This window comes from Cuculus canorus, chromosome 13 (genome assembly GCF_017976375.1).
Source record: "Cuculus canorus isolate bCucCan1 chromosome 13, bCucCan1.pri, whole genome shotgun sequence".
NCBI classification, from domain to species: Eukaryota; Metazoa; Chordata; class Aves; order Cuculiformes; family Cuculidae; genus Cuculus; species Cuculus canorus.
In genome coordinates this window covers 20,607,984-20,634,092 of record NC_071413.1, presented here as the reverse complement: position 1 = coordinate 20,634,092, position 26,109 = coordinate 20,607,984, and the positions used below count along the sequence as shown (strand labels likewise).

General features: G+C 44.2%; 1 protein-coding gene across 1 annotated transcript in view; it reads left to right on the top strand.

Annotated features, from left to right (window-relative positions):
* Positions 1 to 26,109, top strand: part of GLG1 (golgi glycoprotein 1) — an 89,788-nt gene that overhangs the window by 21,270 nt on the left and 42,409 nt on the right. The window contains exons 2-4 of the mRNA XM_009569971.2: positions 18,231 to 18,263; positions 21,789 to 21,875; positions 25,759 to 25,974. Coding sequence (XP_009568266.2) covers positions 18,231 to 18,263; positions 21,789 to 21,875; positions 25,759 to 25,974 — 336 coding nt within the window. The remainder of the gene's footprint in view (positions 1 to 18,230; positions 18,264 to 21,788; positions 21,876 to 25,758; positions 25,975 to 26,109) is intronic.

The following is a 26,109-nucleotide window of genomic DNA, read 5'->3' as shown; positions in this document are numbered from 1 at the left end:
GGCTGGAAGTGAACCTGCCAGAAATTTTACAGTAACTAGGTTGGGGCAGTGTAGTCACAAAATTAGTTTTGTAAGCAATCATAGCTTAAATTAGCATGGAGGCTGTTAATGACCCTAATTAAAAGGAAAAAATACTGAAAAGCCAGCACAGGTGACTTTCAGATTTGGGGGTGTTGTACTTCATTTTTTTCGGGAAGACACTGTAAATGTGCTGTACAAGAATTAAAGTGCTTTGGCAAAACACCTCTCAGTGCCTGACATTCCGGTGCTGCTGCTATGTAAATCCTGAACACTGTGCACCTTTCCTGGCTCTCCTGGTTTTACAGGGTAGAGCCTTACTCTGCTAATCCTCCTTCCACTGAAACTTTAAATAGAAGATCAAGGAGAAAGATCAAGTCTTCAGTTCAAATAGTTGATGGATTAACTCCGGTTTGCTTATCTCAAAGAGCAGTAAGAACCGGCTTCTAGTGGTGAGCCCCACCTGCACTGGTGAGATCGCGCTTGTTCTGACAAGGTTTTCTGCTGCACAGCAGAGTCATTGAAGGAGGCAGCCTTCCAGAAATGTGTGGGAAACCGGGGTGTTTTTAGAGGGGGTCTTGTTGCAAAAATTCACAAATGTAGTGCCAAGTCTGTGCAGTTGTCTGATTTTGAAACGGTGTGTAGGGAAATTTGCTCTTCTAGTAGTTCTTTCTGTGCAGAATCTCTTCCTCCAGTTCTGAAGTCAAATTGAGCACTTGTGATAACTTGCCGAGCTGAAAATAGCAGAGTTAGTGTTTGTCCGTTAGCTGGGACACATCATATTGCACCCCCCATCTGCCTTCCCTAAAAGGAAACCACAATTAAACTTGGTTTGCGGGAGCAATTTTCATTTGTGTAGTCACAGAGCTCTCATCCGCCGGCTGCTGCGGATGCCGCGTTCAGCAGGTTGGTCTCGTTTGGCTCTTCTTTAGGAGTGGGGAGGCTGGGATCGGTCAAGGACAGTTCACTGGGAAGCACAAGAGAAGAATATGTGCTTTAATGATGCATTTTCTTCCCAGTTTTGCAAGAACGAGTGGAACAACAGTTTTCTGAAGGCTTTTGTCTTTTTGTGCAGTAAGAATTGGTTACTTGAGGACATAGGACCGTCATTGCTGAAACGGGGTATCATCACTTGTACTCGGAGAAGCAGCTTTGCAAGTTCAAATAGGCAGAAGCCTTCTGTGTCTTAAATTACTTGCAAAAGTATGAATCTGTGGGAAACTACAGTGCTAGCGCTTGTGGTGACAAGCCTGGCAGCTTAGTCAGAGCAGAACGGTCCTTCTCACAGCGGTCCGAGTTGGGTTTGGTGTAGGGGCTCCCTTGCTGTTGCTGCACATCTCCTAACAACTTGGTGGCTTCCCGCAAAATACTAGGTTTGCAAGTCTAGGGCTCTAAAATGTAATCACAAATACAATTGTAGCTTTTTTGACTGCTTTTTTTGAGAATCGTAGTGCATCTAGCACAGGGAGGTGTGTTGCGGTGTGGTGAATGAAGGCTTTGGAGTAACTCCTGAGATTTCCTAATGCTGATCTATAATTCGCTCTCATTTCTCATCCAGTTTGAAGAACTGGCACCCACTGGCGCCGCAGGAGTGATTTTCTGTATAAAATTTACCCTTTCGAGAGTTGGTGCTGTTCTGTCAACTTGTGAGCGTAACTTCCTCTCAGGCTTGTGCCCATCTTTGGGCTCTTACGGCAAGAGCCGCTCCTAGGACGTTAACATTTGGATCAGTAACCTCACTGGTCCTGTGGAGAATATAGAGCTTTTTTGCTAGCTCTGGCCTGCTCTCAGGTTGAGCTGGGCCTGGGAATGGATGTTGAGGGAGCAGGTCCATGGCAGGCCAGGCTGACTGAAGTTAGTCTTGAACTTCCTATGTCATCCTTCCTTCCAGCAGCAGTGACCGTGGAGGTTGACTGTGAGTGGCTTCAGCTCAGGGGAAAGCAGGAAACTAGCAGAAAGCCTCTTACAGAAGTTCTTAAGGAGAAGCAAAGAGTGGAGTTTAGGGTTTCTTGGATTCCCCTTTCTCCTATGCACGTTACAATTCACCAACTACTCATCTGCTTCCTGAGTTCAGAAAGACTTTGCTGAAGTACTCCTAAAAAGTACCAGAAAGCCTTTGCTTTGTAACACAGATGCAATACAAAGCTCTTTGTCACCGAGGAGGGTTAGATGAACTCTTAATGGTGTCTCCTGTCTGTGTGTTGTCGTAGTGATCCTTCTGTTGCTGCCCACTGCATGCAGGCAGTGGTGAGGTGGCAGTGGCTCTGCAGCTCGGGAGGTGTTGGATGGCTGGATGATACGCTTATTGAAGTGGGCTTTCTTTGCAGTGCAGTTATACCACCTTAGTTTTGCACAGTGCTTCATGAGTGTTTTGTGTTGGAGTTGATTGGTTTAGGATTTGTCTTGGGAAAAGGATGAGCTAAACCAGAAGTTGGTTTTTGTCTGGAGATGGGTGAAAATCAAAGCAATTCCACAGCATCTTTTCTTCTTGAAAAGTCTGGTAACTTTCTAGATTATCCATTACACAAGTATCCGTGTTAATCTGAATGCCTCAGCTACTCTGGTAGATGCTGTATTGTAGTTAGAAATGTAAACCTGAATTTACTAAATTTAATTTTGCAAGCTTCAGGAAGCCTGAAAATGTTCCTTTGGGAGTGCTGGGCCTGTGATTAAATGCAGGTGGTCCAAATGTGGCAGTTCTCAATTAGCTATAAGGCTTTTCTGTTGTTGCTTCTTGTTTTCCAGGGCAGTGTCCTCTGGATTGTCTGGGCAGAGAGAGGTGAATCCCTCGTGTTGGTGCCAAGCTTGGCACTCGCCATAAACTACATATTTTCTAAAATACAGGTGTTGATAATTCATACAAAGGGGAAAAACTAATTTTGTTCTCACTGTATAAAGTCTATGTCTCTTCCTTATTGTGCTGTCCATGTTCAAAGGTAGTTTGTAGAAAACTGTGTACAATAAGTTTCCATTTATTAGTGGGTTAGAAAACTCCTAAAGGTTACATCTAAGTGCTGAGTAGTTGATGGAGAAGATTGTGCTCTCAAATTCCCACTCCATCTGCTCTCGTTTTTTAGATGCCTCCAACTCCTGTCGTGTCACATTTGGGCTTTTACTCAGACAGTGTCAGTGGAGCTTCAAATGCTCGTTTTCAATGTGTTTTGCGAACATCTAATTTTTACTAAAAAAAAAATAAAAAAAATAGTGCCATGTCTTCTTCCTTCATGCACACTGATCAGGGACGCTATCTCCCAGCATTACCTGGATATATCTATCTTGTTTCTGGAGATCTGTTTGATGCCTCTAACACCGCTGGTATTCTGGGGTTTATCTTTCATTGTAAATTGTTGTGGGAAAATCATACCTTCAGCTTCTTCTCTACTCTATATTGGATGATCATCCTGAAACACACAGATAAAATATTTGGTAACCCTCTGGGTACACGTTTAAGTTTCTTTTTTCTTTTGTATGGAGATTGACAAGTTTTTTCACCTACCAGACTTAATTCTCACCCTGAACAGACCTGTTCAAGACCAGTCAAAGATGTAGGAGACCAAAAGAGGTGGTTTGGTGGCATGGTGACCTATGCTTAAAGCATTCAGATCTCACTTTGCTGATGCAAAAGCTGCACTAACCAAGCATTATGTTTCTTATCAGTCAGAGATCTGCATGCAAGGGATTTAAGTGCTCGCACTGGGCGGAAACTGCGTACCTGCAGGTACTGCTGTCTGCTTTACCGTTATTGTGGACATGCAAACCACAGCATGTTCCTATGCGTGTGGGTGAGAACAGATCGGGTTCTTGGAATGCTATCCCCAAGTGTTTTCTGCTGGGGAAATCATGTCTGTTCTGCTTATTGGTCAGGACAAAATAATACCCCCGTGTTACTAGGTTCCTCGGTGAGGACTGTCTGGGCTTTGCCATCAGCATACTGGAAGCAATAATGATTGTTAGGTAATGTCTAGGTGTGTCGCCATGCCTGCAGAGACCAGAGATTTGTAATGTAATGCTTGTTTCTTCAGCCACAACTGGGCTTCAGATGGTAGGGAAACCTTGTTTTAGTGTGTATCTCCAGATGGGTTAATAGTGCATAGCTGCCTACAGGCCGCCACCACTGACCGGAGATGAGAATAAGGTATTTTCTGTCCAGTGGCAACTGTTGCCTACTAAATACTGAAACTCTGGAGCTTTCCCTTGGCTGTAATGGAAAATCCAGGTCACAGCGAGAAGAAGGTATAGTGCCGCTCATGTATTTGCTGTTCCTCGTTGGTGGAGGTGGCTGGCTTTTGTGTCCATATTCCTGAGCCTTGTCATCAATTTTGCTGCTTGTTGGAAACCATCAGGAAGAATAATAACCAGCTGTTTCTAGAGCAGTTGAATTGTTGATTAAATTCCCATATTTTGGCAGGTGAAAGTTGTTCAGCAGTGCTGCTGGTGGCAGAGCGCTGTGTTGGTACAGGGCTGTACAGCGATGGTGTAGCACAGCAGTGATGGGCTTATTGCTCCTCTTCCCTCTCCCTCCCCCGTTTTTTTCCTCTCTGTCATTATTAGCAGAGAAGCTGTAGGTGTGCTCAGTCTATTTAATTGCAGCTTGTATTTATTCATAGCTTTTTAAGTAGGAGTTATGGAAACAGTAATTGGAAGGATTTACGTGCAGGTGTCTGGTTCTCCTGTATGCGAGTAAGACATCTTCCTACTAACATTGCTTTCCAGAAAGCTCTTCAAGCTCACTTTTAAAATCCAACATCAAACGTGTCTTTTTTTAAAAGTTGCTCATCTGTGCAAAACTGGTCAGCTATGATTTCTTCATTTGGCTTAAGGGAAACTCACTGATCTGGCTGCTTACTGCGGTATCATTTTAAATCCTTCAAATTACCATTACAGTCAGAATTTTCAAGCAAAATGCTTGGCGTAACGGCTCTATATAGCTATTGAGCTGAGGAGTTCAAGCTGAAAAACCCTAGTGCTTCTTGGAAAGGTGCTCTTAAAAATACAGAACTCATTAAAAGCCAAGTTTCTGTGGCAGAGAAGACCAGTACCTATGGAGAGGGTGCTACAGCTCAGTGCCCCAGGCTTCTCACAGGAACAAGGGTGACTTAAACTCGTATCTAACCTTGTAGGAAGTGCAGGGCTTTAATAAGATGAAGTATGTACAGTTTTCTTTGTTTTAGTTCTTTAATCAGCATGGTGAACGGAAGAAAGATGCTTGGTTTGGTCCTGTAACAGCGGTTTTGTTCGCATGTTCTGCAGGCAAGGAGAATTTTTATTTGGCAGGTTGTTACTAATCCCATGGAAACCTTGCCTTAGCAGTGACTGTGAAGACTTATTTGTGTTGATTTTTCTGTTGAATGAAATCCAAGCAATTTTATCTGGGGTTAAAATAAACATTTAAAGTTTGCTTTTCTTCCCCTTACATAAAGAAAACATTATGATTCACCCAGGTGAAAAGTTCTGCGCCTGTGTACGATGCCACACTGGTCCTGTGCTTTTGGAGAAATTATGCCCAAGCAAAGGAGGAAAAAAATGCTTTTAGATTAGTTTGTGTTTTATATCTAGCCCCTTAAAATTACTTGTGGCTTGCATCTGCCTGTCTCCTGTTTTCTGTACCTCGATTCCTGAATAGCCCGAGAGCCGTGTGCTGTGAATCAGGCCTGCCCATGGGCTGGTGACTCATTTCCTTATTGGTGCAGATGTGTATAGTAAATGTTTCTGGATAACTCTTTTCATATGAAATGCAGCTCCCTTGTGAGTAATAAAAAGACAGCAATCACTTTCATTCGGTGGGCACAAATACTTGGGCCTGAAAAGAAACCCAAATAAATGGGTTTTCTTGTTGTAGACTGCATAGTTAGCTCATATCAGAGGGTTAGTCTTGGGAACTACCAGATGACGCGGCTTTGAGGGGTTTTTGAGTTGGTTTGGTTTTTTTTTAATGTTGCTTCTCTATGAAGCTGAAGAACAAGCTGCCATTTATACCAGCACAACTGTTTTGGTAAATGCTCTAAGTTTTTGTTTAATCTTTGTTTAATGTTATGCTTTTCAATAAGACATCTGAATGGCATGCTCTACCTACCATTCACAGAATCACCAGGTTGGAAAGGACCCACTGGATCATCGAGTCCAACCATTCCTAACACTCCCTAAACCATGTCCCTAAGCACTTCATCAACCCTTTCCTTAAACACCTCCAGGGAAGGCGACTCGACCACCTCCCTGGGCAGCTGTTCCAGTGCCCGATGACCCTTTCCCTGAAAAAATTTTTTTCTGATATCCAACCTGAACCTCCCCTGGCAGAGCTTCAGGCCATTCCCTCTTGTCCTGTCCCCTGTCACTTGGGAGAAGAGCGCAGCTCCCTCCTCTCCACAACCTCCTTTCAGGTAGTTGTAGAGAGTAATAAGGTCTCCCCTCAGCCTCCTCTTCTCCAGGCTAAACAACCCCAGCTCTCTCAGCCGCTCCTCATAAGACTTGTTCTCCAGCCCCTTCCCCAGCTTTGTTGCTCTTCTCTGGACACGCTCCAGAGCCTCAACATCCTTCTTGTGGTGAGGGGCCCAGAACTGAACACAGTATTCGAGGTGCGGTCTCACCAGTGCTGAGTACGGAGGGAGAATCATCTCCCTGGACCTGCTGGTGACCCCATTTCTGATACAAGCCAAGATGCCGTTGGCCTTCTTGGCCACCTGGGCACACTGCTGGCTCATGTTCAGTTGGCTGTCAACCAGCACCCCCAGGTCCTTCTCTTCCGTGCAGCTCTCCAGCCATTCTTCCCCCAGTCTGTAGTGCTGCATAGGGTTGTTGTGCCCCAAGTGCAGGACCCGGCATTTGGCCTTGTTGAACCTCATGCCATTGGTCTCGGCCCAGCAGTCCAGCCTGTTCAGATCCCTTTGCAGAGCCTCCCTACCCTCCAGCAGATCCACACTTCCTCCCAGCTTAGTGTCATCTGCAAACTTGCTGAGGGTGCACTCAATGCCTTCATCCAGGTCATTGATAAAGACATTGAACAGGGCTGGACCCAGTACCGAGCCCTGAGGAACTCCACTTGTGACTGGCCTCCAGCTGGAGTTAACTCCATTGACCACCACTCTCTGGGCCATCCAACCAGTTTTCAAACCAGGAGAGTGTGCGCCTGTCCGTGCCAGAGGCTGACAGTTTCTGAAGCAGAATGCTGTGAGAAACTGTGTCAAAGGCTTTACTGAAGTCCAAGAAGACTCCATCCACAGCCTTTCCCCCATCCAGTAGTCATTTTGTCATAGAAGGTGATCAGGTTAGTTTGGCAAGATCTGCCCTTTGTAAGCCCATGTTGACTGGGCCTGATCACCCGGTTCTCTTGCATGTGCTTCATGATAGCACTCAAGATTACCTGTTCCATGACTTTCCCTGGCACTGAGGTGAGACTGACAGGCCTGTAGTTCCCCAGATCCTCTCTGCAACCCTTCTTGTAGATGGGCACAACATCAGCCAGCCTCCAGTCTAGTGGAAGCAGGAATGGACAACTACAATATTTGTTGCATCAGTAAAGGCATTAACTCTGAATAGCTGTTTCATGCACATGTAAAATCCAGCTGTGCATTGCCAAAGAATAGCAGAGATGAGGAGGTAAAGTAAAATGAAGTCATTAGCCATGCTGCATTGCATGAGTCTCCAAGAAGAGAGCTGGCATTTCTGATTCTGCTGCCGCTGCTGACCTCTGCGACTGAGCGCTGCACCTCGCAGCTCTGCCGTGAGTCACCGTGCCCGGCCGCCTCTGCTTGCCGAGACGTTTATAACTTGGCTTAATGTTGTGAGGTATAATCTGTCTGAATGCAGAATGCCTAGTGACGTTGTGAATCAGCTCATTTCATCTTGTCTTTCTGGTCTTTTCCTTTTTCTTGTCGTGGCTCTTACGAAAAGAGAACCAGGCACTGGGGAAATCAATTTACCACAACAATTTGTGTGGCTCCCAGGCAGATTGATTTAAATAAGCAAGAAGCTTAGATTTAAATAAATTCGGTCTTGCTTGAACACTCTAGTAATTTTTCTAGAGTTTCTAGTCTGGTGATGTTATTTTGCAACTAATTTTAGATTTTATTGCTAAGCTTGGTGTATTCCTGACTAAATTGATAGGATCTGTAATTATTTAAATGCTTGCATCTTAATGTTTCTATCTTTTTTAATAATGCTTAAAAATTGAAAGACGACATCTACTGAATTAGTTTTCCATGCATCCACCTGCTTTTGGATAGAAATGGAAACTTAATTAAAATGCAGAGATGAGTATTGTTAAAGTAGAACTTACGTACTTGGCTTAAATACTGCACCAGAACAATTGTTCTACATGGAAAAATGGTTAATACATCAGTTTAGCTTTTTTTGGTATTACGATCTTTGAGACTTGAGAATAGTATTTGGGTTTTTCCCTTCTGATGATTAGAAAAAAAATGATTCATTTTTCAGTTTCTATTTGATGTCTCAGCTTTAAGGTATTGACGTGAATGCAGTTGTAATTGAGAACCTGTTGTGTCTGCATGTGCAGAAAAGGCTTGTTTGTCAGAAGTAGATGATGAATTTTCAGAGGAGGAAAGGGAAGGTTCGCTGGGATGGCATGTTAGCAAATTCCTGAGTTGCATATTGATGACTTCAAGAGCAGAAGAGCCCACCACGAGTCGCCTGTCACACAGCAGTCCTGGGTTGTGGTTTCTCCAGCATCCTTGTGAGTTTTGCATTGGGTACGTCTTGTCCAGTCTTGTTGCTTGGTGGTACCATCAGATGGACTCGGTGGTTGTTTTGGTTCTCTGGTGTGCAAGGAGAGAGAACTCAACTTCTGGCTGCCTGCTCTCTGAAATTGTCTCTGTTTCTTGGTCAGAGAGGCTATTTTGGATGTGCATCTCCTGTCCAGCCCTTCTCGTACAGGAGGCACTCGAAATGGAAGCAGGGCACTGTGCGGTTTCTAGGACTCCCTAAAAATAGCCTGCAGACTTTTCCTGCTGAGTTCTGCGGGTGAGAATCCAGCAAAACAGATCTCGTGGGGGAAACGTGTGCAGGGCAGGAGAAGTAAGTGCTCTGGACTGCCGAGGCAGCGTTGTAATTCTGTCAGAGTGCTGCTTGCAAGCTGCCATTGTGGGCTCTGCTGTAGACCTTAATTTGCGTTAACACTTTGTGCCTATTTGCACGTATTCCTGCTCTGTACAAAGGCAGCGCTGTTCCTTAAGGGAATTTATAATAGCCTCTCTCTGACTTTTGCCTCTCTAGTGGAGCGGGAGGTGCTACTTCGAACAACCAGAAAGTTTTCAACTGAGAAGTTTTTTTTAGAGAACTGGAGAATGAATAACATCACAGGTCCAACTTTTTTTAAGGCTGATATCTTAAAGTGCTTTAAAATCCAACCTTCTGGCCCTTGTAAGTGATGTCAAGAGGTCGTGTGCAGCATGGCTCTTCTCAGCTGCTGTGCTGTGTTTCTTGTAATGAACTTATTTTGGAACCTGTCCTAACAGCGTTTTAGTTGCTGTCACCCCAGCATCACGGAGCCTCAGGTCACCATCAGTTGCTCTGAGCAGCTATGGTACCTACATCTTCTTCAGTGAGATTGAGTGTTGTGGTGAAGAAAGAGGATGGATGCAGCCCAGGAGAGGGCACGGTTGTTGAGCACTTGCTGTGTAGTTTTTTTCGTGTTTTGACTGGTCCTGTTTTATAAAATTGATGTACGCAGAGGTGATGAAGTTGGTGGTTGTGGTTAACGCTGAAGGGTGAGAAAAACTGAAGTGGTTTATTTTAACAGCAGGGAGTTGCCCGGCTCAGTGCTCTTGTTCTTCACCTGCCTCTTACTGCAGGGAAGAAGCGAGTGATGTATCGGGGCCCCACTGACCTTCTGAAGAAAATGCCAGTGTTTTATTTCAAATCCAGCTGTTAGAAGTGGCTGTACTATGGCTGCTCCTCCTTTTGAGCGAGACTTCCCCATTGTTTTTTACCTCTCGTGAAGGCAGCTGGACTGGCAGCCAAGAGCCAGGAGACTTTGTGGGTCCCTTGGTACATCCTGTGTTGTCCTGTGTGTCATGTCCCATCCATCCATCCATCCATCCATCCATCCATCCCCCTTTGGCACTGTAAGGTGGAAGAGGTGCTGAGTACAGCATGGGGATTTGAGAGGGCATGAGCCTTGTGGAGAGCTGGAACACTCTTTTTCTTGTAACAGCAAGGGACTGGGGATGGGTGTTGTGCAAGAACTTGCTGGCGTGTTTGTAATGCCCAGCACGCTTTGAAAGCACTGACGTTCAATGTAATTGCACCTCTGTTCTGATCTGCAGTACGGACAGCTGTGCTGGAGGTAACTCAAGGTTTATTTTGTCTCTATCCTTGAAAAATTGGAGCAGGAGAGGGAAAGGAGTAGGGCTTTTGCCACTGTCTGAAAGGGAGGAAGGAAGGCTTCAAAATAAAATTACTATTCTTGTGGTTTGCAGTTAAGGCTGGAGCGACTTCTTTGAGATATTTGATTTTCCTTGCTTCGAAGTAGAATAGCTGACAGGAGTTAAAAATAGCTGAGTCTGCTTCCCACCTGTTTGGATGCTTGTCTTATTTTGGTTCGGAGATAGAATGTGTGAATGTAAACCACCAGGATTAAAGCAGCACTGCTCGTGCTCCTGAATGACGGGCACGAGATACTTACTGCTCCTTCGTGAGGACAGGCGCCCTGATTGATGTGACATGTGCTTTGTTGAAAGAGCAGTAGGAAAATACTCCTTAGGAGGGACTTTTGGGAGCAGTGTATGGCTTTCAGGGTGGAAAATTTGAGTCATGAGCCCACATGCTGAATAACAAAGACAGATATGAATATTGGCTGGTTGAATGTTTTGAGCATTGTTCTCTGTGCTGAATGAAGCAAAGAGGCCCTGGTGGGGAGCCTGGTAATGATTAGAGATCCTACCCAGCACGGGAGCCGTGGCTGTGTAATGACGCTGGCTGCAAGTGGGGGATGTCGGAGCTGAATTGCTTTGCTCTGCAGCGTAACACTTCATTAAGTTGTCAGAGTCGGGAGCTAACTTAGTGCTCTTTGCTCTGAAACCTGTGTTTAGGTGCTGCACTTCCCGTGCGCCTCGGGACACGAGTCTTTTGGTATGAACTTTTCCCTTGGCTTCTGTACAAAGCTAATTTAGAAAGGATTTCTCTAGTTCCAGACCACGTGCATCCAAAGCGTTATTCTCTGAGGATGTTTAGGACAATGTACTCCTACTGAGAGACAGGGACTTTAAACCACCATGTACAACCACCTGTTATTTTGTGTAAAATGGAGTCTTGCTTGTGAATCTTTATGGCTTTTTGGAACCTTTCTGTCAAGTTAAGAGCACTATAGGATACTGTACAGTCGAAAGATGTGAAGTCTCTGTATTGAGAAGAAGTGATGAAATTTGACTTACTAAGAGGTAATGAATGCATTTAATAAAAGCTTTTTCATTAGGTGTTGCACTGGCAATATTTGTAAGGGCCTCCGTTCCTTTCTTCACTCATTTCTTCTCTCCACCCCCCTGCAGACACTGTGCAGTGCTGCCAAAACATGTGCTGTGGATTTCACCTCTCTGCTGGGATACTCTTCAGTTATTCTGGGATGTTTCTGGTTGGGGTTAAGGCAGACATGTATTTGCAGAGGTAGGTCGTCTCAGCATAGCTTAAATAGACGTATGGAGATGCTGCAGGTGGAGACGCCACTGTGCTTTCCCAGTAATCTGACTGGTACTGGGGGGCTCCTCCACAAGCCCATCTGTACTAACCTGGCAGAAAACTCTAAAAGACGAACAGCTTTTTTGTTATTTGCTGAGTTTTGAACTCTGCCGTGAGCTGGAGCTGGTCGCGAGGGAGAGCGCAGGCTCTCCACCGCCTCAGTCGGTGGGATGGCAGGTCAGCAAAGCAGTCTTCTGTGGCTTCAGCCTCCTCTTTCTAAAGGCTCTCTTCTCTCCTCCTCCCTTGTGCCACTGCCAGCATCCTTTTGTATACCTTTTGGTCTCTTAAGGCTTTTGCCTGTGTTGTGAGAGCACTTTCCAGGAGCAAATCCTGAAGCCTCCTGGGTGGATCCGCAGCACAGTGTCGGCGCTGTACTTAGTAGCAGAGCTCTGCTGTGGAGGAGCGTTATGGTAGCAGTGGTGCCAAGGTTCTGTGGCAAACATAATTTCAGGGTCCATCCTCCTCCGTAATCCATCGGGACCAGCTGGAACACCTCCAAGAGGAGGAAGAGAGAGGACTAAAGGAAGAAGAAACAAACATCTGGGATGAGTTTGCTTTGATTGTGCTGAGTGTTAGAACGTGCTTTGATGTGTGGATCTGTATGAAATGAGAAAGGTCCCTGCTAGAGGGCTCACGGGCTTGAGAGTCCCCCGCCTGCAGGGACAGGAATAGCTTGTGTGAGAGGGCTGTTTCGCACACAGCATTTCATTTCCAGCACAGAGCAGCTGTGCAGCCTCAAGCCTCCAAGAACTCGCCTTGCAGCTTTGCACAGAGCAGCCAGCTGGGAGAAAGCGATCTGCTGGACAGAAATAACCAGCTAAGGTTATTTGGCTTGTTAGGTGAATGGAATCAGTGCGTTTCCTTTCATTGCACTGTGTTCTGCGGTCACTTCTGATGCATCAGAATTACAACTTGAGTGTTTTCTGTACTTCTGCTTTATTCTGTTTTATTTGCACAGGGAGGGATCTCTGTGGTAAGGAAAGGCGCTCAGCCTGCTGAAGACTCTGCTTAGTGCCACGCCAGTGTGAGACAGTAAAACATGACAATCACTAAAACTCTATTGACTTCATATCAAAGCTACATAGGAAAGGGTAAGAATTGCTGAACTTTCTTGGTGTTTGAAGCAGATACTGCACGCTTGATCCTCAAAGTATGAGTGGACAAGGCCTGCTTCATCCTTGACTCCTTTTTCCCTGGCTACAGGGCCAGAAGGACACACGTGCTGGGTTTTTTTGATCTTGCTTTGCGATGTCTTTTCTGAATGAGCATGCTTGCCTTACTGGCATCATAGCCACGGAGTATGTAAAATGTTAGCCTACATGGAAAAGTTCGTGGAATCCTGAATTTGGTTAGAACGATGAAAAAGAGTTTCAGAACTTCTGGTGTTTTGGCTGATTCGCTTCTTGTGCTTTGTATGTGTGTAGGGTGGCTAAAGAAATTACTTTCCAGTCCCCATGATTTTACTCTCATTCGCAAAGTTTTGTGTATGTTTTGGAGGCGGTTGTTGGGTGTTTGTGTATAACATTGTGTTGTTACGTTTCCATAAACAAGTGAGTGCCTAACCAATGTGGAAATAATTATTTGGGCAAAGGATTTGCAGTGTTGCAGACACTGATTCTTGGTTTGTAAGTGGGAAAGATTATTTATAAGCTTAGATGGAAACTAGGCGCTTGGTAGCTTTCACACGATGCATGCACACTACCATGCTTCAAACTGGGTTTTTTCAAAGCATGAATAAGCGTAGAGACTTTTGCTGACATGACAACACTGGTTTTGTTTTCAGTACTAACAGTTCACCGGCATTAGAGAATATTTCAAGCTCAGCCTAACAAGTTTAACTTCCGTTGCTCACTAAACATGTAATTAAATTATGAAGTCTTTTCATCAGTTTTGAACTTAAATTATCACTGGGTTTAACTTTTTTTATCACACATGACTCTTTGCGGATTGCAGGATGTGCAAAAATGGTTTACTGTAGCCATATGTCGGTTGGCTCAGAACTCCAGGATGTTTCAGTCGATTTGAAGCATGGGTGGCTGTGTTGTGTGGTTCGTCATTTACTAAAGCTGTGTTGATTCTTGCCTAGACTACTGTATCTGCTCTTGTTTGCACAGATTCTTCTGCAGAATAATTTATAGTAGTTGCCCTGGGAAGGGATCAGGTTTGCAGAGCTTTCCTTGATCCCTGCCTTGCATCTCGCCCGTGCTGTTTTCTGGTGGTGTAGGTCTAGCTAGCTTGATACCTACAAACTGAACGGCTTTATTGTGAGTCAGCTATTCCAGCTGTGTGTGTTCAGTACAAAGGGATTGCTGTTATCTGTGGGCAGGATACAGCTAAGAAGTCAATTTTCCCTTTATCAGCTTGATAACCTCCTCCTTAGAAGCTCCCCAATCAGCAGGCCTGCTTTACCGTTTCTTTACGGGTATTAGTGATGAAAGCGTTCGTTAGGTCAGAGGGGAAAATTTCAACCCTGGCTGGGCACCACGAGCCGCCTGTTCCGTGTATCTGTGTGCACTGTGCTCTGCAGCGTATCCTGTGTGCGACAGGGATGAAATGGGAACCCCTGCAGTCTGGCTGGACTGCTGCCTACCTCCTCTTCATGGGAAAGAAGCTGCTTTGATTAACGTCCTTTCCTATGACTTGTTTGATCTTTTTGCAATCTGTTCATGCATTTAGGGATGGAACATCTACTGGCTTCCTCCTGTCCACAAGCCAATTGGCTTTGTATTTTGCTGGTTTGTTCCATGCTGGTTTTCAGTGTTTTTTTTTCTCGAGTGGATCCAAAGTCTATTGTCTTCAATACCTGAAGATTATCCGTACTTGGTACTTGAGATATGACTGGTCATTACTTTTCAGCAAGTGTGCTGCTGCTCTTGCTCTAAAAGAAAAGTGGAAAATGTTTGCTGTCCTCCCCTGTTCTGCCCTAAGGAGGGATTAAAACCTGAGAATAAAGGCTCTTGCACGGTTGACTTCAGACTCTCCGATTTGTGTGGCATTTGCAAGGGAGCAAAGGAAAGGAAGGTCGGGCAGCTGCTAGTGTTGAAATAATCCCTGCAGTTCTCCAGAGACCACGAATTTCATCCACTGTTGTTGATAAGGATTCTTACCTTGCCTTTCAAAATCCAGTGGTGTGAATTGTTTTTTTAGAATGTGACAAAATAAGGCTGAATCAAGGCTTGTTTTGTATCTCCAGCTAAAAGAGGCTGTCAGTCAGGCTGTGGGGCTGGCAGTCACTGCACCCCAGGCACGGCGCTTTTCACTAGTGGGTGGTGAGTGGCACTGGGTCATGATATCGCTATGACTAGAGAAGTATTGCTGGGAACCAGCGTGATGGTGGCCAGTTTCTGACGCTAAACCGCAACGCTTTGTGCCTGGGTGGTGGCGACGGGTTGCTCGTTTGCTGTATAGTTTTGACCTAGTTTTATAGTACTGCTGAAGCAGAGGGGTTTAGAAAGAAATGGCTGTTGTGGCTTGTTTCAGTGAGTTGATGTCCGGTGGATGAGAAAAGGCACTTTTAGACACAGTGATGTTGATGACCTCCTAATCTGGTGGTGATATGACTTCATATAAACCTTTTAATTTCTCTGTAGAGTTCACAGTGCTAATGTAGTATGGTTTGTGGCTGGTTTATGTGGTAGAATGGAAAGAAATGCTTTTTCTGTTCAGGTTTTCTTACAGCTGGTAGTTGTTCAAACTCTGCTTTTCCTGGGAGGTAGGAAGTGGTGTTCGTACTCTGGACTGTGAGTGTTGGTGCATGAAGGAGTTTGGAGAGCTTTTTAGAGACATGCAAAACGAGGCAGGATATTCCCACCATAGCTGCTACACGGCAAAAGCTTCTGTAAGCCCAGAGGCACGTGTACTTCCTGTAAAGTCTGGTTTAAATTCTTCAGTTAGGAGATGTAAGAAGAGTCCTTCTCCCTCGCTAATTGGTGGAACGTCCTCGTTGCTGTCAGCTTCATCTCCTAAAATGCCTTGACTAGTGCACCGTGCCAGTCTGGGCTGCTCTTCTCCTTCCCCCTGCCCCAAGTTGTCTGAGCATCCCTATTTCTCAAGCTCACCACTTGGGAATGACACAATGCAGCTTTTCTTGCTCCTCAACTTCTCTTAGTGGTAATTTGAACTCTTACTGCGCAAGCATATTGTTCTGAAATTGTTCTTGTTTGGAAGGATTTTTGGTTGGATGTAGTGCATAGAGGGCCACAGGCTGCTTCCTCCCAAAGACTGAACTGGTGTGGGTTGTGCTGGGGGTATTTCTCTTCCACTTCCTCCGACTCATCCCTTCCGTTTATCAGGCACATGATTTTTTCCCTTTTGCTTTGCTGAAACTGTGAGAAGCAGGTCAGCATTGCTGCTGAACCCAGCTTTGACTTGCAGTGGTAAGAGGGGAAGGAGGGTCACAGCAGTAGGTATTCATCTTGTTCCACATTTAAAGGAGTATTGACTGGATCTTAGATTTTTGCATGGTTAAGTACTGAACTGTGAATGTGTGCAGTACTAAAGAGTAGTTAAGGTCCCATTTAACTTCCAGTGCTCTTCTCAGAAAAGTAAAACTTGGTTTCTCGGAGCTGAGCTTTGCTGCAGAGCACAGGGAAGGCCGGTATTTCATTGCAGTGGTTTAATATTGTGTATTTCAAGAAAAGCTCGTTTAAGCTTCCCAAAGCCAGTGAGAACCAGTCCATTAGCATCTTAGCATCTTTCCAGAAAAACTGATCTTTAATCTTTGGTGGATTTGAAGCAAAAGTTACTGGTTTGGAGGATGCAAAAATAACTGAAGTGACCAAGAAGGGTCTTGGGAGAGCCCTTACAAAATCTTCTGCCTGCCTGTGTGTTGGTAAGCCCTGTCCTCCAGGGCAGAACGACAGTGCTAGCCTGTATGGTTTTATAAGAAACTATCCTTGGCTAGAAGGCTGAGACAGCGACTTCAGTGGAGGGCAATCTGACTCTCAGCTTTTGAAAGGAGTCTAAATCTTCCATCTGTGGCTGAATGGTTTGAATGGGTGCAGAAAATTAAGGAAAAACCTCCCTGTCAGTGACGATAGCGTTGGTTTGGAGGGTGCTTTGAAATACTGTGGCTTGGATGTCATCTTTGCTTTCAGCTGTGAGAATCAGTTCTTCAGTCAATGGTGGGTGTCTGCCAGCCTTTTGAACAAAGATGGTAGGCTGGATTTCCACTTTGTGATTACTTTGGAAGACACAGTTCTAGATGGCAGCAGCCTGACCAAACTGCATTCAATTATCCTGATCCTTCAGGCACTGTTTTGGTTTTTATGTTCAAAGTGAAGAAGTAATTTCTGCCACTTCCTGCTATACAAAACGAAAGTGCTTTAGTTAATAATGGCCGTAATTAAGGACTTGGAAACATTTCCTGTGCTCTGTTTTTCCCATAAACTTGTCTCCATGCTCTCTGAAGAAGCAGTGGTGCAAGTGTTGGCCAAAATCATTGTGTAGTGGCAAACGCACTGAAGAACTCTTTGGGATGTGGGCTGCTTGCTTCCAAAGCTGATGAGATGCTGGTTTTCTTAGATCGGGTATCTGAGGTCTAACGTGTGTCAGTGATGTGTTCAAGCTTTGAGTAGTTTTGTGTGTCCGTGCCTCTTGGACCACACCTGGCGTCTTAAGTATCAGTGGGAGCAGAGACTCTGTGGGTCAGGGTTGATTTTTCTGTGGGTTTGATGGGCAGCAGATCTTGTCCGGTGTTTGTGCAGTTTTGCTGTGGAGATGAAGTATGGATTTGTATGATTAACATTTTTTCAGAGTTCTCCATTGTGCAACCTACTCAGGCTGGAAGGAGGACAGGATGGTTTGCCGCTGAGGTTTTTTCCAAAGCATCTTCCTGAGGAGTGTGGGTGTTTCTCTCGAACACACTAAGTGGTCTGGTGGAGGCTGTGCATTAGGACTTGTCAGCTGGATCATCACGAGGACACAGCAGTACCTTCAGTACTGTGAAATAAAGAATATAGTGAATATTTTGAAATTATGTAGGACTACTGGATGTTTCTAGTTCCTCATGGTTGAAGGGGTAAATCTCAAGGCTGCTTTGAACCATCCCCTTTACAGCTGAAAGATAAGATGTTGCTTCTCAAATGGGGAATACGAACACCTCAATCTGGGTGAGGGAGGCGAGTTCTACCTTTCTCCTTCAGTTGCATGCATGACACTTATTTGTCTTTGAAACTCTAATACCATTCTTTGGTTTCCCCATATATGCTTTTTGGGCTTCTTGGTTCAGGCAGTTGGGCAGAACACAAGCACATTTTTGCAGCATCTACATAAACGCTATTAGTCTTGTGCCATTTACGTGCTTTAGAGTTAAGAGAGCTTTGTGTCTAAAGTACCTGTTATTTCAATCTTTTTGGTACTTTGATATCATCGCTCTTTTTAAGCAGCTTCTAAAATGTCTTATTGCTTCAAATAATTTCTTACCCTTAAGACAAGTTAGTATGTTAGTTTCTGTAAGTTTGTACACTTCTGTATATTAATTGCATCCCATCAACAGTGAACTGACGCTTCTTTTTTTCTCCTTTCAGCCAGATAATGAAATCTCTTCAGACTGCAACCATGTAAGTATTGCTTTGTTTTATTCAGTCTCTTAGCTGTGGCATTTGCACATTATATCCCTTATCAACCTGAGTTATTTTACGTAGTTTGGTAACTTGAAAAAGGCATTCATGGGGATGCACTTGAGTGTCTGTACTGGCCTTTGGAGGAAGAACACAAGGTGGCTTCATTAACCCTATATAGCCACTATGGTCTTACTGGAGACTTCAGAGTAGAACATATAGAACATAAAGGATGGAATGTCATCCAGAGGGACCTGGACAGACTGGAGAAGTGGGCCTCTGAGAACCTCATGAGGTTCAACAAGGCCAAGTGTAAGGTCCTGCACCTGGGTTGGGGCAACCCCCCTGAGCCCACGATGGGGGATGATATGACGGAGAGCAGCCCTGCAGAGAAGGACTTGGGCTGCTGGTCAATGAGAAGCTCGACATGACCCGGCAACGTGCGCTTGCAGCCCAGAAGACCAACCATGTTCTGGGCTGCATCCAAAGCAGTGTCGCCAGCAGGGAGGGAGGGGATTCTGCCCTCTGTTCCTCTCTTGTGAGACCTCATCTGGAGTACTGTGTCCAGTTCTGGAATCCTCAATGTAAGAAGGAGGTGGAGCAGATGGAACGGGTTCAGAGGAGGCTACAAAGATGATTGGGGAGTTGAAGGCTGAGAGAGCTGGGGTTGTTCAGCCTGGAGAAGAGAAGGCTCCAAGGAGACCTTATAGTGGCCTTCCAGTACCTGAAAGGAGGCCTACAGGAAATTCACAAAGGCTTGTGGTGACAGGTCAAGGGGCAATGGGTATAAACTGGAGAGGGGCAGATTTAGACTAGACATTAGGAAGAATTTCTTCCCCATGAGAGTGGTGAGGCCCTGGCCCAAGTTGCCCAGAGAAGCTGTGGCTGCCCCATCCCTGGAGGTGTTCCAGGACAGGTTGGATGGGCCTTGGGCAGCCTGAGCCAATGGGAGGTGTCCCTACCCTGTGAACATGAACCCCCTGTGGGGGTTGGAACTAGATGATCTTTAAGGTCCCTTCCAACCTGACTATTCTGTGATTCTGTATCTTAGAAACATATCTTTAGAAACTACTTCTGCATCAGAGGAAGATAGGAAATGTTTCCTATTCTGTAGTTGAGGGGTGGTTCCCGTGAGTCACTTGGGAGCAACGTGATGTGCTCCTTTTGGGAATGATGTGAGCAGTACTGAATTTAAACTCTTAATTTCAGCTGTTGAAGCCTTCTGTATTACTCTCACAGCTGCTAAGTTCTTAGGCTCGCTTGGCAAATGCTGTGGGTGTGCGATACAGAGGCAGGTTGAACCACTTGGCTGGTTTTAGAACAGATTTCCTCTCAGTGCTGTGTTTAACCGTGAGCAAACAGTTAGCCAATTTTCAGGCTGTCAGGCTGACTCTTCAAATCCTGAGACTCTAAAGTTAAAAAAAATCATCAGAGATAAGGTTAGGGTTAGATTTCCTTTAGATTCTCTTGTCTGCATTCTGCTAGAATGCGCCATACCGAGATCTTTAGTTGCCCTGGACACAGACAGGTGCAAACCTCAGTGATGGTCTTGGGTTTGGCTGCTTGAGAAGCTGTGTTTTGGTTTATTATGGGACGATATCTTCCAGAAATGAAACCTGGCCGTGCTGGACAACCTGTAATTTCCAGCCGTGTTTATAAATTAACCTTTAGCACTGCACTGCCTGACTTCATTGGCAGCCGTAATTCTCTGTGCTGCAGGGTTGGATCAGGTGAAGGGCACGTCATGTTTCTGTTAAAATCTTATTTTTTTTTAACAAGAGAAATCGTCGGTAATTAGAACATATCTGCTTGACATTTAAATGATGTGTCAACAGAGATTACCTGAATGAAGAGGAAATTGAGAATTCTAGAAATCAAAGTTGGACTTTGCTCTGCTGGATGCCCCAAGACTGCTGTGCATTACAGAAGCCGTTCAGGAATAGGAAGTATGGGCAAAGTCTCATTTTCCTAGACAGAAATGGAAAGGGAATGATCAAAAGCCAAACCACAGAGAGGTGTCTCATGTCCAAATGTTTTCTTTGCCTCTCTCTGCAGTCTTTGGTAGTAACACTGCCCATCATCTCCTGAAAATATTACCTAATGCTAAAACCTGGATTTTTAAGCTGGAAGTTTAACCTTCCTTCTGCCTGTGGGAGGGTTCCTTTGAAGACCATCTCGTTTCAAGACTCTCCAAAGTTTGAGGTTACAAATGGAGAAGTGTATTCTTATGGTGTTGGACCTCATACTTGTCCTCCCAATCCTGGCTGCAAGAAGTCTGCAGCACTTGTTGCAAGGACAGGTTCCCTGTCTATTCACTTTTATCTATTAAACCTATATATATTTACAACTTCTGACTCCCTCTGAAACACCCTAGGATCCCGTCATCTCCTTTCTTTAACTTTTCACAACTCCATGATATGAGGTGGGGAAGACAGTGCAACTGTGCTGACTCCTTTTTTAGTTCTCTGTGTGTGCTTCCACCCTCTTGGAGATGATGTAAAACTGCTTTCCTTGTGTACCAGCCTGTTTTTGTGTTTTCTTGTTTGCGCACAGTTGAAATTTCAAAATAAAGTTTGGCCAAACTGTTTACAAGATTAATTTGATTTTGTCACAAGGGCAGAATTATTTGAAATGAAGTTTTAAAATAATGGAATCTTTATGTTAATGAAAAAATGTTTAAATGCAACTTCAGTTCCTACAGAAAAACAGATGAGCAAGTAGAGCTTTTCTTGGGCAGCATCTCGGCTCTGAATCTGTTGAGACTTTGCTATCTTACTCTGTATTTTTACTTTACTGTGCCTCAGGAGGACATCTGGGATGTGTTTATGTCTGCAGAGTGTGACTTGCCCAAGACTGATTCTTGCACAGTGCTCCAATGCATCTTGGTTCTGACGTGAGCTAATCTCTGACTCCTGGAAGAGCAGTTGTTCTTACTGAGGTGTTTTGTGGTCTAACTTCTAATGTATCATTGTGCTTAGAACCTCTCTCTTGGGTTTGAAATCTATCTACATTCATAAAGTTGTCTGTTCGCAGCCCCTCACAGAAGGAAGTGAGTCAAGGACCAGATGCATTGTCTCCTTGCTTTTGCTAGGTTTTCAGCATGAAATCTGCTCATATGAAGGACTTAATTTTTGTTAGATCATTTGCGTCAGCAGATGAGCCATGGGGAGAAAGGTTTGGTTGGCTAAAGACAATGCTAAATATGCAGCAGGTAGCAAGTTACAGCTTTCATTGGTTTACCTTTTCAGTTATGAAATTGTCTTCATTAGAATTATTTCCTTCTAATGAGTCAGCTCGTGACCTTATGGAGGCATTTCTGACAGCCTGAATTTGTTCAATAGGAGAAAATTATTGCAGAAGTGAAGGGACAAAGTTGTCGTCAAGGAGTCTTCACACTGATTGTTGCACTGTAGGATGATTATACAGGTTGGGAATAAATGGTGTTGATTCTTTTCTGAAGCAAAATATTTGTTATTCTCCATGGAAAGCTCTTAACCCCCTTTTCTACAAATGCTGTCTCCATAGCTCTTGTGGAATTACAAGCTCAACCTGACTACAGATCCGAAGTTTGAATCCGTGGCCAGAGAAGTCTGCAAGTCCACTATTGCGGAGGTGAGCCAGAAGAAAGGCCTGGCTGCCACTGTGGCACGAAGGTTTCTTTCCTTTCTTTGTGAGAACGAATTAGTGTGTAAATAATGTTTTGGGTTTGGGGAAGCTCTGGTCTTACATGCCAGGCTACTGGACGTAATTAATTCTGTCTCCGTGTGGAGAAAGCCAGTTATCTTAGTGGTGCCAGGCAGAGATGTGGGGAAAAGAAATGATTAACTAACATCCCATCAGCTCTAATCTGACCTTTTGTCATGTGGATTGGGTTTGTCCCCTCTTTATCAAGTGTTGGACAATTGTGGCAGTGTTAATGTGGTGGGGGGTCCCACTGATATTGGGCTACCACTGGTTTTGGATTGTGCCTTGCTAGCAGAAAGACATCAAATCACAGAATCAATGTTTTTTTTTCTTCCAGGCTCAAAGCTTCATTACTCCACGATCTCTCTGTTAGGAACTTCCTATTTTTAGATTGCACTAGGAGTTAAGTCTCGTGCATCTCAAGCATCAACACACCTCAGCCCAGCTTCAAAGATTACTTGATTAATCATTTATTTCGCTCTGCTTGTGCTAGAGCTCTTGAGGCTGTGCACTGACTGAGTTGAGGTTTTTTTTCCCCTCTGGTTGGCGTAGTTTTCAGCTGGAATTCAGGGGAAGCAGTGGCTCTTCACAGCAGTACAGGCTTGAGCTGGCTTAACTCAGTCATTAAATTGTGATCTGAAAAACATTATTTTTATATCCACCCGAATAACTTCACCTGCCCATAAACTTGGTTTTTTTTTTAAAAAAAAAAAATCAGTTTGCCTTAGAGGGTGGCCCTACTGTGGCTTTTAAAGTAGGTTTTCTTGAAAGGCAAGCAGTTGCATGAGTAGCAGATTGTCTCTCAACCCCAGTTTGTGCTGTCAGTTTATTTTCCGTAGGCCAAGCTTTGAGAGTCAATAAGCTTTGACTTGCTTATCTGACAAGAGGAATATGGCGATGCTCAGAGAAGGTTTACTACGAGCAGTTCCCCGAGTCCTTGTGTTTTGATGGACCCCACCTACATGGTTCCTTGTTCTTTACAGAGTTTTCATTTGAGAAATACACATAAAAACCTGAGAAATTGAGGAGATCAACAGCAGCCTGGCTGCAGACGTTTGGGAATCAGTTGTGTTGTTGAGAAGTACTCAATGGCTTTTTCTTCGTAGCCGGCTAGGGTTCTGCTTCCCATTCTCAGCAGCAGCTGAGTTGCACGAATAGCGTTAGTGAGGAACCATTATTTAGTATAAGGAGCGATCAAGAAAACAGTTAGTACAGAAAGGCTAGAATATTAAACAGTGGAAGGAAGACAGCTTGCATGGAAGGGTTATATTGTGTTTGGAGTTCAGTAACTCCCAAAAGCAAACACTGCGACATCTGTCAAATATCGCTTTTTGCAGTCCTTGGGAAGATTATCTTTTCACAGTTTATGTCAGATAGCTGCTGCAGAATTTTTACGACCACGGCATTCTTGAAAATGCTCTTTTAACAGTCTGCTTAATTACCACTTCTGTACAGTGACAGACTGGCACTGCTGTAAACTGTGTCCTCTAAATCTGGGATGCGATGTCTAAGAGCAGTGGGAAGAGCGTAGACTTTCAGCTGCACATCACCCACCAGTGTTCCTCTTAATATTGTGGTGATGATGGCATGAACTGCTGGTATTTTGCCATTTGGTGAGTGGGTTTTATTTAAAGAAAATAAGTTGCATAAGTAAGAGTGATCTCATGTGTTTGATCCTCTGGTACTTAATACTGAGGCTGGTGCACAAACTATTCTGCTAATTTTTTATAAATATTTCTAAACCTCTCTTTAATATACGCAGTAGGAATGTGCACCTGATATACAGTGTTAGCATCTTGGTATTTCTCTGTAATTCACAGAGACAGGTAGGTGTTTTCTTGCTGCTGACTATGCGTTGCTTTGTGTTAAGAACAAAAAACAACCGGAAGACTAATTCCTAGTAAAAGTCACTTGTGAATTGTCCCAACCGGTTACATTCTGAAAAGTCCCTCTATAACTTTGTTAGCTAAATTAGATGTAAATATCAACCATTTTTTTCCTCAATTGTTGCAAATTTGTAAGTTCTAGCAGTAAGTTTAATCTAGAATTGTAGTTGGCTACCAGGTAACAGCGATTGTTTCAGAAGCGGCCAGGCAATAATGTGATCGCTTGGTTGGTTCAGGCCATGGAGCTCTGTTTCCAAAGCCAGGCTCTTCCAAAAGCAGCATGTTGCCGTTGTGCGCTGGTTTGGCTCGCAGGGCTCGAGCTGAGGTAGTGCCAAACCGACGATGCAGCCTTCTCGGAGAGCTTGCTCAGCTTTCACCCTGCAATGAATGACACGTGTTTTCACTTCAAAATGTGTTTTATGCCTTGTCTATAACAGTTACATTGACCTTAGTAACTATGTTTTTGTAATAGCTGTATGGATTAACTACAAGGTGCTCTACCAGCCTGCATCTCCCTTGGAAATAACGGTGTTCAAAATGCTGTGCGTTTTGTTTGTTTTATAGAAAGTAATGGCCTCATAGGCTGAGGCAGAGAGATGAGTTTTATTCATCTGCTCTGACCTGTGTGAGCCTGTCACAGGGTGCCCTGGGTTAATTTTCCTTTGGATTAAAATTTGTCTTTCTAGAGATTGCTCTCCATTTTCTAAAATTACCAGTGTAAAGATTCCAACTTGGTATTTGAGAACGGATAAAATGGTTCCCTGCCTGTTCCCTTCGCGCTGCCCTTGCTTTGTAACCGAACTCGCCTGGATTATTGATTGCCGTGGATCTCACTTGAGATTGATGAGCCCTTCAGTCTTTGTACAAGAACAAATCTTTGATGTAATCAAGTCAACCCGTTATCTATTGCTTGAAAAACTGTCACCGCTGAACTTTAGCGTCTGGCTGTCCGGCGTGTTTCTGCGTCATTGTGGCTGCGGTTCTCAGCGTGCTCCCGAGGAGGGGACACCAGAGCTGGGCAAGTACTTAAATACCAGCTTCCCAGAGTAATCCCAGTGCTCCTTGGAGCAAGGCAGTGCACTGCTCCTCTCGCAAGATTCCTTGGGGAGCATCCTTAGCAGATAAGGAACCATATTTTCCTCTTCCTTTGGAAAAATGCTGTCAAAACTTCCTGCATCGTTTGCTTCCAAAGGTGCTGGTTTCGGCCATCCTGTCAGCTTCCCTGAGCAGTGCAGGCTGTGATTTATACTGGGGACCTCTCTGTGCACGCTGCTTTTCCAGTCCCTGCCCAACTTTCAGCTTTTGTTCGCTGTGATTTTTATTTTTTTTTAGACCGCTGAGTAGAATTATTTAGTGCCAATAATCAGTTCCTGTAAGAGCCTGGTAAAAATGAATTTGATGAGAATTTTCCTTAATAGTAATTTTCAGCTTGAAGCAAGTTATAAACAGGTCAATAAATAGCGTTGACTTGTGAATCAGTCTCACTTGTAGCCGAAATGCTCTGTTGTACAAGGTCAGGTGGCTAATGGGGGTCCAAGTATGATTTAGCGATGCTGTAATGCACTCAGCTTTCTAAATAAAGCTTTGTCAAACTAGCATTTTTTCTACAAATCCACTTGATTGCAAGAGTTCAATGTGATTATTATGAAAGGTGATTATTAATCCTCAAAGTCGCTGCGTTTGCTTTCTTCAGATACCGGCACACAGGAGGTATTTCTCATTTCTGAAATATTTTCAAGTATTCTGACTTTATGAAAATCAAACTAAAGCCTAGAGGGTTTCTTTGCCAGAAGATTTTGAAGCTAGAGATGCGAGTTCCTTTGAGAATCTTTTTTTTTTCCCTACAAAAGAAAGGTTAAATTCAGTAATTGCAGTTGCTGTCTTTTAATTGTTTTATTTTTTTTTTTATTTTTTATTTTAAACAGATCAAGGAGTGTGCAGATGAACCAGTTGGTAAAGGCTTTTTGGTGTCGTGTCTGGTGGATCACAGGGGCAACATCACTGAGTACCAGTGCCATCAGTACATCACTAAAATGACAGCCATTATCTTCAGCGATTATCGGTTGATCTGTGGCTTCATGGATGACTGCAAGGCTGACATCAATCTCCTGAAATGTGGCAGCATTCGACCTGGAGAAAAGGTATCCGGAGAACATGCAGATTGTCGATAGGCTTGTAAAAGTCATTTGCTTAAGGAAACTTAGGTGGAGGCTCTACAACAGCATCATTGTCTTACTTGCAACTGAGAAAATGCGTGGCACCTCATCTCCCTGCGA